The sequence below is a fragment of the Micropterus dolomieu genome, linkage group LG01 (genome assembly GCF_021292245.1).
Source record: "Micropterus dolomieu isolate WLL.071019.BEF.003 ecotype Adirondacks linkage group LG01, ASM2129224v1, whole genome shotgun sequence".
Taxonomy (NCBI): Eukaryota; Metazoa; Chordata; class Actinopteri; order Centrarchiformes; family Centrarchidae; genus Micropterus; species Micropterus dolomieu.
Genome location: NC_060150.1, coordinates 37,031,430 through 37,047,902, shown reverse-complemented (window position 1 = coordinate 37,047,902; position 16,473 = coordinate 37,031,430). Strand labels below are relative to the sequence as shown.

The window sequence follows — 16,473 nt, the reverse complement described above, 5'->3', positions numbered from 1 at the left end:
ATGTCCTAATTTAAGCTGCATTATAATCACAGTATAGAGACGATCTACCCATATTTCATATGTTTAAGAGTTGTGGGCAAAACAAAACATCTTGTCAATTGCTGTATTTTGTAATGTGGATGTACAAACATTTAACAATAAATTTTGTGACAGAAAAACAAAGACATTATCATTTTTATGTTGTTTATTACGTCTTTTGAACACTCTAATAAACTCTTCTAAATTATTACACCTGAAGACAATCTCCCCTCCATAAAAACAGTATTAAGAGCATGACATTAAGATTCACAGCACTGCCTTTATCATTCCACAGCATGGATCTGTTTTCTTCACACTCTCTCATATAGACAAGAAAAAAAGCTTTGTGAGACAAAGAACACCATAAAAATGTAAGCAGCACAAAAGCACCAAAGTTTAACAGGGTCATTTGTTCCGAATATGATCAAGAAAATGTAAGATTCAAGATTATCTCAGGCTTGTTTAGCAGTGAAGAAGCAAAGACTTCCATCTGCACTGTAGTTCTTGCTCGTAACAAACAAATCTCTTGGAAATATCCGTCACAACTGACCTCCGTGTCTTTTTAAGCCGATTTAAAATAATTTCTGTACAGCTACAAGGCTCTGCTCATGCGGCCTCCGTTGGTGAAAAATGAAACATATCCCAGTTCATACCAATATCTAAGCAGAGAGATACTGTAGTTCTGTATTTGAATATCAAGTAAAACATTTAAGTGTTGAGGATTTTTTTTTTCCGTTTTTACATATTTAAGTGGCTAAACTGCAAAAGTGAATGTCTTACACTAGTCTTATATGAAATACATACAGACATGAAAAAAAAACTATTTCCTCAGAAACCATGACACTTTCTTCACAACCAACAATATGCGATACCGTTACTTGAGGTGCTCATACATGAGATTCAGGTCATGATTACATCACACCTGGGGCTAAGTTTCTGAATAAACATCAGCGCACATTTTATTCTGTACATGTAAGCATTCACTGTTCAATTAAGAAGTTGATGAAATCAGCAAAGTTAAGGTCACTTGAAAACTACACACAAGTATCACCTAACGGGCATGTTATGCATGACAAAAAAATGCCTCCAACAAATCAAAACATTAGACAATGACATTTTCAGCCTGTGTCCACAAAGCGAGCGCTAAATGAGGAAATACCCTTCTCTATGAGGATGTTTTCAGACACCCACCACTCACTCATAACACTCAACTGACGCACATGCAAAGCTTTAACCAAATAGCACGTGGCGGTGACAAGACAAGTAGGAAGAACAAGATACAAGAATTAAGGAAGGGGGGGGTGGGGGGGGATAAACCTTTGGTTGACAGAAAGCTGTGAAGGCACATTAAAATCTCCTCCTAAATCCTTCAAACTGGGGCACGTTGCATTGGCGTTTGTCACTTTAATGCTGCGAAATGTAGCAGATGCTGTGGAATTGGAAGTCGGGGAGGAAATTTCTCAACTAAAATTGGGTTTGCTGATAGCGGTTGATCACCACTGTTAGGCGAACACTGACTCACATAAGTGTGAAGAAAATGGCACAGATATATCAGCCAGGGATTAAGGTGTAATAAATGACATGTAACAGGATTCCAGTAACTCAGACGCTCATCTGGTGAATGATAACGCAGAAACCAAAAAGAGGGGATTACTAAAAATAAAGGGAATACAGGCACACGTCTTACACGACTTGAAAAAATGGCTACAGGTTAAATTCAAATAAATCTTGGGACCCAAAAAAAAAAAAAATAAAAATCACTCACACTGATGAGCAGTCCTGAGATTTACATTTTGAACCATGTAGTCATACACAAGACCTTTCGAGCCCTGACAGAAGCTTTTCAATCCTGGAATGTTGTTGTACTGTTTAAGAAAATGCAATCTCAGTTAAAATTAAGATCCCGCCCGCGCCTGTAGGTGTATAATTACAATGCTCCATTTTAACCCTTCATAAAATCAAATGGTTGTAATCATTTCACTTTATAATTCATCTTTTACAGCTCCAAAATAGAGGAGTCGTCACACAGCTCTAGCTGTCAATCACCTGCGAGATGGAGGGAAGGGGGGAGAAAGAAAAAAAAAAAGAAAAGGGAGGTTCACACCCATGTTCTCTTTGCTGACTCTGACTCTTTTTCATGCTCGGATTGACTAGATCTTGAAAGCCCTCCCGAAATACTGCCATCCAAAATCCTGTCTTCCCTGCTATGATACATCAGCGTTGGCCTCCGTTCCATTTCCCCACCCGTGTCTGACTGGGAGTGGTAATCCAGATACTCTATCCAGTGGAACAGATTCTCCAAGTCTCCTCCCTAGATCCTACTTTTTTTCGGGTCCATTTTTCCATTCCTCCTCTGTGAAACCCCCCCCCCCCCCCTCCCTTTCTCTGTGCTCGGGTCCAACTGGCCACAGCTGGAGAACTCATTATTACAAGCATCGTGATCATCATCATCTCCCTGAGCCCACTGCTGGAGCGGCTCCCCGTCTGCGCTGCTGCAGCTTTGATTGCAGGCGCTGGCACTAACTGCCCTTTCTACATTCAAAAACACTACTTGGTCCATTTTCACTCAACAAAAAAAAACACCCATTCACAACAGACCGATACTGTAAATATAAACCATGTGCTCTGCTGAAAACATTTGCATTCTAACTTGACACTGACTGCACATTTGAAAAAAAAAAGCGGGATTCCCCCAAACTTCTTAGACATATGGAAATAAATGCCCAGATATCAAAGAAAATACCAAGCATTTAAATCAGTTTGATTTTCACACGTAGCCATAAGGAACTGTTTTCTAAAAATCCTTGAGGATGAGGGTGTCTCCTAGCTTGATGCATCCGCACAACATGAACCCTGGGTGACCCTGAACGCCTCCATTCCCTCCAGTGATCACTAATTCAGGAGCAGTGACGTCATCATCTGGTCTGCCTGGACTGGTCCTCCATTTTCCCCTCACAGCTCAACAGAACCGGCGGCTGTTTGGAATCCGCACCGCTGTCAACGTTCACCGCCCTCTCTAAAGAAACATATCCTTCGGTTCACCTCTAGACACAGGGATAAACTCCGCCATGACTCATGCGGACTATCCAGCTCTTGTTTGGGAGATACAGTAAAAAGGTGTGAGGACACTTTTTCTGTCTGCACGCATGCATGCAAAGTCATGGTATTTTTTGAGCCCCCCATCCCCTAACTGTCTGTGATGCCTGGGCTTTGATAACATTCACATGATACGGATACAGCAATATGAGACAAGCAGTTCCGTTATACAAAAAGAAACAACTAGTTTGACCTTGCACAAGAACAGAAATCCTCCACAATTCTCTAAAAAACAAACAAAATCAAAAAAAACAGATGTGTGCGAGTGTGATATGATATTCCAGTCTCTACAACCATGATCCTAACAGAATTCTATCAATAAATATATTTTGGTCACTTAATTTTTATTCATGATTAGCAGTTAGCAGAGATAGTGGATTAGAGTCCACAACCGTAAAGAAGGAATTAATGAGACAGACAAACACGAACATGAGTTGCAGTGTAGACCTCTATAGGCTCTAGACTCTGAATTTGCTGACATCTGGAAAACTGCCTTATACGGGTGGTTGCTGTTGTGTACTGGATATAGTTTAAAAACCATCACATTTTTAAAAGAAACTGTTAAAAAGATTATATATTAGCAACAAAAACAAAAAAAAAAAATGAAACTAAATGCAACTCTAATAGATATCAGGGTGGAAATACATGGCATTGCCTATGACCTAACACATCTGGATAATTTAAAATAGGCGACCAAGAGGTCTGTAGTCATCTCTCAGGAGTCCATAGTCTTTTTTGTCTCCCCTTTTCCGTTCATCCGTGTCTCTCCCATGCTTTTTCATTAGCTCCTCTTGGAATGCTCACAAATTGGGCATTTAAGTCCTGATGATGTGTTAAGTCCTCAGGCTGGAAGTTTAAATGTTAGTGTGTGTTCTGGCATAAGTATCTGTATGTATACATATTTATATATAAATGGATGCAGTTAGCAAAGTGTGTGTGTGTGTGTGTGTGTGTGTGTGTGTGTGTGTGTGTGTGTGTGTGTGTGTGTGTGTAAGTGCATGTAAGTGCGTGTGTGTGTGTAACAGATGGATCAGGAGGCAGCCAGGGCCTTGATCAGGTACAGTTTGTCTCCCTGCTCACTGGTGAAGATGGGGGCCTTTTTGTAGTGTTCAACAAGCTCTTCCATAGAGTTGAACTTGCGCTGTCCAATGCAGTAAAGGTTCTCCTTCAGCTGCACTTTGAAATGCTTGTTCTTGCTCTGCGCCTTGAGGGAGATGGAGAAGTCGTTTGGCTGTGAAAAGAAGAGGAAACACAAGCTTTTACTATCAGTGTTTAGAAAGTGCCTGAGGCTTTTTTTTTGTCATATTGTGAGAATTTGGTCCTACATTTCCTGACGGTCATTTTACCACAACGCACAGCGTAAACAGGCCTTAATGGTGTACACTGTGAACAACAAATCAGTGGTGGTTGGGTAAGCAGGTGTGGGCTACTGACCGATGACTCGCTGTCCCGGATGAGGAAGTCTCCCTCTATGCCTCTCTGGTTGAGGGCCACCTCCGCCTGGTGGCGCGTCACCTTGCCGTAGTACCACTCCTTCCCTGCGAAGCGACCGCTGCCTGAGGGCGAGATGTAGTCACAGTCCGGCGTGGGCGGCCCAGCAGGCCCCACCCCGGGTTTATGGGAGATGGAGTCCAGCACAGTGACGTAGTTTTTAGGCACCAAGCCCAGCTGTCCGTCCGCTTTGCGACACTTCCACCACTCCGGGTCGTTCTCAGGCTTCTCCACGACCTCCATCACGTCGCCCTTCTCAAAGTTTAGTTCCTCGTCGTTGCCCGAGCTGAAAGGGTAGAGCGCCTGAACCGTGTGCAGCACTCGGTTCCCATTCGCAGTGCTGTTCACCACGGCCGCCAGCTTCTCCGTTAGCGAGCCGGCTGGGTCTCCGAGCCCGCCCATGCCCCCTCCCCCCGCCGTCCCGTCCATGTCCTCCGTCACGTAGTTGGACGGAAACCAGCCAGAGCGTCCGTTGTAGCTGCCGCGCCACCAGCCGTCGCTGCACTTCTCCATCACCACCACCCGCGTGCCTTTCACCAGAGACAGCTCGTCCTCGCGCTCTGCTGCGTAGCTGAACTTGACCAGGGCGGGCAGGTTGAGGTCGTACAGCCGCTCGCCATTATCTGCATACATGTCTGTGTCTGCGTTGGAGGCGGTGTCTCTCGGCCCCTTTCTACCCTTCACCTTCCCTATCCCTAGAGAAAATAAGGAAAGGTGTAAGAGTTTACAAAGAAAACATCAACATCATCATCATCTACAATAAAATGCAGTGGATTAGGTCAAACTTAAATTACAAGGCATCCTGACTTAGACAGGGAGGCCTTTACATCTTTTTGCATGAATTAAAAGTTAAAAGTCACAATAAAAAAAGTCCCTGGAACTACAATTTTCACACCCTTCCACTGATGCGGAACAAGTTTCAACAGAAAAACAAAAACCACACACGTGCCATTTAAAAAGCACCTCTGAAAATTTAAGGGAGGAGAAAAAGTCCCAGACAAATACCAGGCAGCGATAATAAGCATTAGGGGGGTGTGCTGAAATACAGGGAGGGTGGGTAAGTAGGGCTAAAAATCATTCCTTTTCCACATTACAGTGCCTTAAACCCCCTCCACTCCAAATCCATTCTTGGGAATTAGGCCTAGGTGCTGAGGAAACAAAAAAGCAATGGTGTGGTCAGAAAAAAAAAAAACTTGTTTTGGCACGGGCCTATAAATCCTTTGGAAACAAAAGAATGTACACCAGTTTATCAAAGTAGTGCTACCTTACACAGAGATTAATTACAAAGTACACTTGCCTTAAACTCTGTAGGCAAAGGGGCTCAGTCACATTTCATTGTTGCTAATCACATTGCGCTAATCACCTCGGCTGCCCCGACACCTGCGGCCTTGCTTGCACAGCAGCTGGATACCAAACCCCATCCCATTTCTGGCTCTCCTTCCTCCCCCCTCTGTCCACACAACCCCCCCCAAACACTCCTAGCACGCCACTGAGATGACCATTTGACTTCAGCGTAGGGCGGGGGATGATTAAAAGGGCATATTTATCAAGACTTTATCGACTGTGGTCTAGCAGAGGACTAGCTTTTCCTGCCGCTTTGCATGCTAAATGTCAGCCAGTCAAACGTCGAATGACCGCAGGGAGAATTTTATCATACATGCAGTCAACCTCTTGGCATAAGACCTACAGCCCAAAGCTAACAGAAGGGGGATTACCAGGCCCTGTAGCTCATTCCTGGGTTATGGAGCCCGGAGGTTGAGCTTTGGCAGGCCTGAGGTCATCGTCTTACTGGACAAGAATTTCCACTTGGCAGCCTGGCATGCTAACAGTTGTATGAAACACATGGGTGGCGATCAGTGGACGCAGTGGTGAGATCGCACCTTCTTCCAACTTTCCAAGAGAACAGAAAGCAGCTCTAATACTCACAGCTTGATCTCTCTGTACATTACTAGTAGAAACAAATGCAGCAACAGTCCTCTTGTCTTTTTTTTTTGCTCGTTCTTGCTAAGCTAACTCAACATTACTATAATTATGACAGATCTATGGCCTAACTGATGATGCAAGTAAACCAGACTAAAGCTGAGACAGACGTTGATGCCAGACACAGGGAGCAGACCAAAGTAGGGACTATTTCTGATTACGTTTGCAAGGCTATTGCTTGCATAATCCAAAGTCAGCGAGGTTAAATTATACAGGAAGGCAGGGTGTAGTCTCAGGGACTGTGCTGGGGGTGTGTGTGTGTGTGTGTGTGTGTGTGTGTGTGTGTGTGTGTGTGTGTGTGTGTGTTTTCTGAGCTTATTTGTCACAACGCCATACTGAATCTGTGTCACCACAGATGAATTGAGAAGAGCCCGTGACTCAAGGAGCGCAGACAAATTTCATGGTAGTGCTGGGAGTCCAACATCAAATTGCTTCCAGGTAGGCCCTGTTATTAGTCACACCACTGTACAAAACTACAGACTCCAGACAGGGTGTTAAGAGATGATGTCTGAACGTGGAGGTTAGGTCTAGTTATGCGTCTGTGCAGTCTAATAACTCAAGAGGACAGCTGCAAAAAAGACCAGATCAAAGCATCTATATCTATACACATACATATAAATGTTTTACATACAGATGAAATATAGATATTAGAAAGCACACACACTAACAGCTCACTCCTTAAATGTTTAAAATGACACTGACAGAATGTACAGCTAAATTATCAAATGTTAAGGAAGACTACATGTTCATGCAGGTGCAAGCCCCAGGATGTATTTTGTGCACAGTTGGAAATGACCTAGTTAGCGCCAAACAAAAGGTTAGGGGTCAACCCTGCATAAATAAAGAATCTTTTAGCTCCAGCTGAGAGCGGAGATGACTGAGAGCTTAAATTTTTTATCTCTCTGGCCAGGTAACACAGCCCTTATTAGTGTCCCCGTCCTGGGGGCCACTTCCTGCTACAGTCACACTAAACACTTTGCATTTTAAAAAAAAGCACAGAGCCCAGGATCACTGCATTTGACTAGATGCAGTGGTCTAGATGCAATCTAAGCGGGGATTTGCCTGCAGACCTATAGGTAGATGGTAATAGGAGAAGATAAGGGGTTGCTATTTGAGGGCATCTGTTTCTCTAAAGCCTAGTTCACACTACACGATTTTTAGCTCGATTTGCTGCTCGGCGAGCTCGCCAGTCGTTATGTATGAACTATACGACGACGCATCAGAACGGCTCCCCGACATTTCTGACACATTGCCGACGTCTGCTAGATATCTAGCATGCCAAATATCTGGAAGAGTCGGCCGACTCGACATCCACATCCAGCCAATGAGAGAAGGCAGCTGGCAGCAACTTTTTCACCGCAAAACACTTTACTCACCTCCAACTCTCTGTAGCTCAGACAATCCCTGGTACCCGAGTGTGCTAATCCGTTCTTTCACCCAGATTTTTTGTCTTTATAATTGGGATCTTTATAATAACAACAGCTGTTTTGTGTGTAGGTTCACGTCATTTCCAGTGAACAACACCTGTGAGTTTGTGCTTCCTTTTACAATTTTACAGAGGCTCTTATCTTACCAGGCGTTCACACCAAACACACAGCATGGCGCAGCTTTGAGCAAGGCCACTGTCCTCAACGGTGGACACAGCTGCATGCTGCTCAACTGACGGTGGCACTTACTTGATATTCTGCCAGGTTTGGGAGTTTAATGAAACTGAACACAAGGGACAATTATTGAACCTTTAACTATGCCTCTACAAAGTAGGTCCAGTAGCATTCTGGTATTGACAAAAGGCATAAAGTTTGTAGGAAACACATTTGACTGCAAACAAGAAGACAGGAAGAGTTACCTGACGTACTGGGGGGGGGGGGGCACAGAGTAAGAGTAAAATGTCTAAAAAAGTAGAGAAATAAATGTTCTTACCAGGACTTAGCGATGCAGCCAAAAATGTTATCACAATAAAAAATGTCATATCATTCCATATCTATAATTATCACAATTAATTAATAATTAATAATAATAATTAATGAATAATAATTAATGAATTATTATTTCTTTCAACTTCAAAGTTAATAATTGCTGGAAGACCATATATAATAAACCATTATTGTTTTATTGCCCAGCCCTAGTTCTTACCAGAAGCTATTTCAGATCAGCTTATCATTTATAGAAAGAATTAGCTGAGGGAAGCACAGTCCTCCTCTCACTGCCCATACTTGATCTTGCCACCAGATCAACTTTTGCTTGTGGATATATGCACAGATGTGGTGGCTGCGCGCTTCCCCTGAAACCCACAAACCATGCCGCTGCTACTACTACTGCTACTACCTGGGAAAGGTCTATAAGACAGAAAAGAAATGAAAATGCACCAAGCCCTGGAAACTTTTCAGTTTCGACGTCAGATGCTTTTTCCTGTGTATTTCTGAGCGAAGGACACAGAGGAAGGAAATCGTGTAGCGTCAGATGGCAGTAAATCACCGCAAACAATGACAAAAGACCTTAAAGCGCATGTGTTAAACCCCTCGGAAAACTTCACTTTTTGTTTACAGATGAGGCACACCAGAAGAGGACAAGAAAGTCCAAGGGGGAGTTTGTTTGGCTACCAGTGAAAACAGGAACTAGTTTAGTTTTTGACTCTGGCCTCCCTACGCTGGCTGGCTGTCCATTGTCTGCCAGGGCCCTTTCGACCCCTCGGCTTCCCTCCATTCCAGGGCTCTTCCTCTGTGGACGACAACACCCCGCGTCAGGCTGTCTGACAGTGGCTGAACATCCCCGTACTTGAACTGAAGCAAAGTGTAATGGCTTGTTTGCTCACAAAAAGAAATCTCAAAAATTTCATAGCCATGTGTGTTTTTTGAAGTTCAACACAAGCCCTAGCATATCCTAATTATTATTATTATTATATACAGTCATGCCTTCAGTGGCGAGACCGTAGACTCTCAGAAAACGCTCTGTGTGTGTCCATGGCAATTCAACAACAATGTGTCACCCGCATTCACCAGACATGTGACGCAACGCAGCCACCCTCACCCATATGTTTTAGTATGCGACACATTAAATATAATGACACCACATGCAGTCAGAAAAAGTGAGTCAAACAAACTAAAGGGAACGTATGTAAGAGGAAGTTGGTGTATTCTTCAGTGGGGATGGTTTGGGCTGCCCTTTAAAGACGACAGCTTCAATCAAGCTGCTAACATGGCTGACTGATGGCTGCGCAGGAAACGTGCAGAGCTCTTTCAACTTCAGCCGTCTGAGAGATCAAAAGCCGGCAGTCTCTGTGATGGAGCAGACGGAGGGGTAGCGGCACGGTGCTCCGTTTGGTCTTTACAGCATTACTGTCAGGGGCTACGCCAGAACAATCCCTCCTGACACTAAAACAAACAGCTGGTTGTATTAATTCCAGCAATTATTGACTTGTTGTGATTCAAATTAGATATTTTATATTGATCTGTGTACCTATGCACCACTGGAGCAACACAGGAATATTATCACATTCTCAAGCACTTCTGTCTGTACGGACAGTCATTTTCAAAACTTTCTACTGACCCAAAGTGAAAGTACATTTACAATTCATCACCTTTTATATGATGGTATTACTTTGCTACACCAGTATAGCAACAAACGTCATGACACTGATTGTTCTATGGTTTTGAATAATGAAATGTGACTTTAAAAGTTAACATTTATTTGCTTGCAGCAGGGGCAACTATAAGGAAGCTAAACAAAGACAATAATTAGTTTTTGTGGCCCCTTCAGAAACCTGTCACATGAGTAGGATTGGGTTTTGAGGATACTTTAAAGGCACATAAATATGCTTTTCTGCAAAACAAATTCTTCCTCCCCTTTTAACTATTGAAGCTTTAAATGTTGTCTAAAGACAAGCCACAGTGCAAAACTGACTAAAATCAGAAACTGGCCGATGAACAACTAAGTCAACAAGATTACAATACTGAGCAGACATGCCAGCTTTCATCACCTGACCATTATTGATACTCAGTGCTACATTTCAGTCAGTAACAATAATGTATTTAGGTTCAGAAGCCAGCAGCTCTACTCACGACATGACAAAAAGACGTTATAGGATACATATTGCTAGACACACAAACTAATTCAGTTATAACACAAATATGTTACTCAGAGAAGCACCCATTCAAACTGAGCATTCATTTACCTGGGTGAAAATTTATCTGCAACCATTTGATAATTGTTTTTAAACCAGACATTCTCTGGTTCCATCTTGATATGGGAATATCCATTAATGGTTTTCTTGTAAATGTGTAATAGTAAACAGAATATTGTATGTATTTGGGCTGTTCCTTGGACAGACATGAAAAGACATGTCCATGGGCTATGGGAACATCTGAGGACATTTTGTTTTGCTAATTTGCTGCTAACATTCTGTTGTTAAGGGTTGCATCTAACCATCATTTTCATTATTGATTAACCTATCCATTATTTTCTTGATTAATCATTTTGTCTATAAAATGCCTGTTAGGATTTCCCACAGCCCAAGGTGGTGCTGTCTTGTTAAGGTCAACCAAAACTCAAGACATTAATTAAATTGTCACATCTGAAATAGGGATAGGCAATAAATCAATAATAATTATCGCAATAATTTTTCTCAATAACAATTCTCTCTCTCTCTCTCTCTCTCAATTTTTATTCGAATGTTCTTTCTCAGATTTGTTAAGTGATCCACTGTTTGGTATGTTTTTGATCATTGTTCCGATCATAAAGAATAGTTTAAAACCACAATTAACGGTCTGGTTTCTTCACAAAGTTGTAGTACTTGTTGTAGCTGTCGAACTAACCAAACAATTAATTGAGAAAATAATCTGTACATCAGCAGTCCAGTCCATTAGGTTCAATAGACACAGTGAGCTGATCTCTTCCAACTTGTTTACAGCGCTGAGTAGCCTTCAACAAGCCCAGACCACTGCTCACTTCCTGTTAAGTCATTCGTAATGACAGAAGACACAGGGAAACAAAAATGAGTGGACAACCTTGCAAGAGAAAAACATCTCAGGCCTAAAGTGACGCTGACGACTCTCCCGCCAATCTCTTGATTATCATTACGTCTTTTGATTTTCTGGTTGGGCAATAGCAAACAGTGGTTTGGAGAAAGAGAAGCTGCGAAGGGACAGAGACTGCCAGAAAATCCAACAGACAGACTCAGCACAATGATTCAACTTCCTTGTAACTTCTGACTTCCTCTTTGGCCTGCACTCCTCCAAAACTTGGGAAGAAATGTGGCTCAAATTAGAGTTTCCGCTCACTGGGGAGGCTGAGAAACAGGAAAACAGAGGGAGGGGAAGGAGAGAGAGACTCACAGCTCTCAGTTTACATAGCAAAAAGGTTTGTTAGCTCATCCCTATGATCTTCTCAGCCGCTTCACAAACTCTGGTTTCTTTGGATGACAAGCAATGGAGTCAGCACACACACACACACACACACACACACACACACACACGTGCAGGGAAGCCAGGCAGAGACAGGAGATACCACTCAACAGTTACAAGGTGAGATTACAGCATGGGTCTGCGTCAGGCCCTTTTGAAAAAGTGTGTAAGTGCGGCTGTAAAGTATCCACAGCCTCACAGAGGTAATGACATTCCTCTGATAACCGAGCGAGGTGCAGTAGATGGGGTCCCGGGTCCCATCAATCAGCAGAGACCCCTTCCTCCTCTCCGCACAATGACTACAGTGTTCTACATGAGCACCCCGCGTCCCTTCAACTGTAGCGCATGACTGGTGGTGGGATGGAGGGGGGCAACGGGGTCCCTCCCAGAATGAGCGAGCTCGCCCTGAGGGCAACATAGAAGAAAACAGATTTTGGCTAGGTCTTGAGATATTCCTACACAGGGTGGAGATGGGGTCTTCAAGCATGATAATGTAATCCACCGAGTTGCAACCCACTCACTAAGACAAACGGTAGGGGGAAAAAAATGAAGCAGGATTACTGTGTGTTGAAAAGGAAGAGACAGAGAAGGATTGCCGGGGCAATTACAGGCTTCAGCTCAGAAGAAGGCTTTTCAAAAGCATATCCACCCAGTCTTTGCAGCCACTCACACAGACACAGCCTCAAAAAAAGCTGTTAAGACACCCTCTCTCTCTCCCCACCAGCACAACATGTTAGCACAAAACTCAGCTTCCGTCCGCTCTAATTATGACACATTTATTCGGTTAACCTAAAGCTGAGACTGACTTACAACCAAAGTGAAAAATCAGAAAAGGGAAGACGGAGAAAAAAAAAAAAATCCCCTGACAGCCGCTCCTGCACAGTCAGTGAGAGAAAAGAAAGAATCGCTCAAACTTCAGACAAAAGCTCTCTACACCACTAGCAAAACCACAAACAAGTCTGCAACAACTTTAAAAAAAAAAAAATTAAAAAAAAAGAGCTACAGAGGATGAGGAAAGTTGAAAACTCACGAAAGAAATGTTTGAATAGGTTAGCCATGTCCATTTTGGGCTCGCCGTCTCTCCCTCTCTCTTTCCCGGCCCCTGCTCTCTTCCCACTGCAGCTGTAGAGTTATTCCATGTGAACACCCAGAGAGCTGGGCGGATAGCAGAGCAGGGCGGGCCACTCCGTGACCATGTGGTCAGGCTTAACCAATGGGAGCGCGGGACAGCAAGGCCTCCGGTTCAGCTCTGGATGGCAGAGTATAGAGGCCTCATGGAAAGGGGAGGGGGAGGGGGCTAAAGCTCAGACTCAGAGAAAGAAAAAGATGAAAGAAGAGAGATATAGGGAAAGTGAGGCGATTCCATCAACATTTAGCAGTGGAGTGGTATCTGTGAGAGGATAGGGATCTAAAAGAAGAAAGAAAATATACACTCAAGTAGGGATCTGTGGGGACGCTGTAACTGCTGAGTGACTCAGTGAGTGCAGTGTCACATGACTGCAGCTGTTTGTAGAGACGCACTCATAACTTCACAACAAACCCAGGAAACACAAGTCCTCAAGCACAGAACCACACACCAAAACACGGCCATCTGCAGGCAGATCACACCCGCGCACATTCTTCCAAATGATGACACCACTCCGCACCCAGCAACAGGCTTGTTTAAAAAAAAAAAAAAAATTACATGAAAAGAGATCTTCTCCTCCCACATAAAATTAAAAAAGAAAAAAGAAGAGTGGTCATCAGGCTGCTTATCTTATTGTTATCTCCCCCACCCCCCCCACACACATACGCTTACAAGAAAAACACACCCACCCACAATCAGCCAGTTAAAATGTCTTCCATCTACTTATAGATCATAAAACAGGACAAACTAAGGTGAAGTATTTACAAGCTTTCTGTGATTGTATTAGTGTTTAACGAGGCTCAGTTTTGCTTTACCCCATGTTTTACATTAGTCTGCGTTTTATTGGGTTTATGTATGAGGCCTGTACGTGTGTGTGTGTGTGTGTGAGATGCATGCAGCTGTTCACCTGAGGTTATTTGATCAATTGATGTAGTGACAGGTGGGAAGTTGTTGGGAGGCTCATGGCCAAACGCCCCACACACATACACACACGCGCACGCATACACACTACACATTATAGACAAATAAGCCTACAGACCCTAGGACAAAACAGAGTGGACTTTAGGGGTGGGGGATCGATTCTTTGATGCATCGCGATGCAGATGTGGACGATTCTGAATCGATTTTCTGTTAATGTAATGTTGACGGAACGCAAAAGGCAGAGCTCTTGGAAGTACGGAAGTGCAGCACCCGGTCAGTCTGTGGCGTGCACATAACAGAGACCATTACCCCGGTATTCGGTGCACTGACGCTGCTGTAGGAATTACCACCCTACTAAAAAATTAACTATTTTCACTCGCACACTGTGCAAGCACGGTAACAGTCAATACTTGGCTAACTCCCTGTGTATTCTCTGTGTGTGCGCGTAGTAAGCAAAGAGAGTGAACGGCAGAAAGTGACGATGAAAATTTGCAGCGGAAAATATTAGCAGTAGTTTGGCAGTAAATGTGTAGTGTAGGTCACAGTGTGTCAAAGTCTGTCATTTCCCTAACTGCGGTTAGCGCTGGCAAACATCTCCCCTGTACAGCATGTTTTTTGGCTGCTATGAAACGTTAGCTAAATTAGTAACTACGTAACGTTAATTAGCGGCATGTCATTACTACCCACTTGTCCAGGGCTGAGAACATCAGGTAAAAGCTAAACTGGTGTACAGCTCTGTCCTGTACACATAGTGTACATCCTGATAGTTAAATTACATTTTCAGTTTTCAGAGGAGACTGAAAACTTGTGACCATGGAGGAGCTGATGTTAAAGTAAACTAGGGATGCAAACTAGTCCTTTTAAGTGAATGAGGAGACTTTTCTTTTGGATTTTAATGTGCAAATGAAATGCAGAAATTCCTGTATAGAAAAAAAAAAGGTTGCATCAGGACGCATCACCAATTATTTTATAATCGCATCACAGCCCTCTGAATTGTAATCCAATTGTGACAATTTAAAACCTTGTGAAGCAATAATAAATTAGAACTTGTAAATTAAAGTCAGTGTTATCAGGACAGGAACATGCCTAAAAGTGGAAAATATGAATGAGCTGTATAAAAAAGGAGGCCTTTTCCTGTTTTAATATAATTTTTCATCAGAGCATTTCAGCACACAGTGCTGTCTGAAAGTCACTTCTCAACAGAAGAAACATACAAACACACACACACACACACACACACACACACACACACACACCCCCGCTAACAGGAAGACACAGTTTGCGTGTCTTGAAGATAAGTGTTTTGCAAATACTGCAGTGTGTAATACAGCTACAACTTGATTGCACACACTTCTGGTTAGCACTCCTGAAAACGCCCTCACCCTTTCGATCATTTGTACAAGGAAAAGCCACTTTGGGGCAGAGGGCTTCCTCACAGAGGTTGCCTTCTCCAGCAGTAAGTCATCGTCACCACATCAAAGATGAGCAAAGATGATAAGGGCTACCTCTTTTGTCAGTCTCACTCGTGTGGTGAGATTTTATGTTTTTTGTCAAATGGGCCCATAAATGGCAGGTGCTGGTCGATCAGTTTCACAAAAACAAAACACTGACCATGACTAAGAAGTAGTGCATTAATATCAAAACCTGTAGCATTTATGAAAACCAGTCAACACGGTTCAATGTCAATATCAAGCAGGTCAGTTTTAGTGTGCCTTTAAGGCTCTGTAACAAATGCTAGTGTACAACCTTCAACATAATCTAATGAGATCCTAACAAGTATACCAGCATATACGGTTATCCCATCATGCTCTTAATTGAGACAATGATGCCATGCAGGGCAGAACGAGTTGCAGATTTCTTCACATTTTAGAAAAACACATAAGAGAAATGAACAAAAAGTGAAATAAGTGTCAAAAAAACAATGATTTTGGCTGCGTTCCAGACTGGATGCCTGTGGTTAAGAGTGTAGAGCTCCAATTATCATAAATGTCTGTCACCAAGAAGAATTAAGCTAAGACAAATGGTAACCTTGGCTTACATACACAGTTACATTTGGCCTGCTCCGGCTGTACAAGGCACTTGATGAATGGCAGCGCCCAGAAATACAGGCAGACTAAAAACTAGTCTATAAACAGACTGCCTAGTTATCTAAACTAGTATCTGTATTTAACCTCCAAAAAACACCTGAATTCAAAGAAACACATCTGTCTTACCTGTGCAAATGCTTCAAGGTGAAAGAGACATTACACTACAAACACTCCAAGCAGATACTAATGCTTCAGTCAAGTGTGATGTGAGAAGAAAGTAGCTCTCAGCATTTCAACCAATCAGACATAGACCGACCATCTTCCTGTGGAGGCTGTGTAGTACATTACATACCACAGCAATGTGGTCAAAACCAAACTGAGGTACAGTAGTAGCTGACCTAGATAAAGCATGTTC

The 16,473-nt window shown here is 43.0% G+C and overlaps 1 protein-coding gene across 2 annotated transcripts in view; it reads right to left on the bottom strand.

Moving 5' to 3' along the window:
* Nucleotides 1-169: 169 nt before the first annotated feature.
* nck1b (NCK adaptor protein 1b) overlaps nt 170-16,473 on the bottom strand; it is a 29,859-nt gene continuing 13,555 nt past the window's right edge. Inside the window, exons 1-3 of one of the 2 annotated variants that reach the window (XM_046068448.1) lie at nt 13,015-13,081; nt 4,549-5,300; nt 170-4,345 (exon numbers count right to left, since the gene is read on the bottom strand). In XM_046068448.1, coding sequence (XP_045924404.1) covers nt 4,145-4,345; nt 4,549-5,300; nt 13,015-13,048 — 987 coding nt within the window. In that variant the 5' untranslated portion in view covers nt 13,049-13,081 and the 3' untranslated portion in view covers nt 170-4,144. Of the gene's footprint in view, nt 4,346-4,548; nt 5,301-13,014; nt 13,082-16,473 lie in introns of those variants that run through there. The other variant, XM_046068439.1, reaches the window with a different exon arrangement.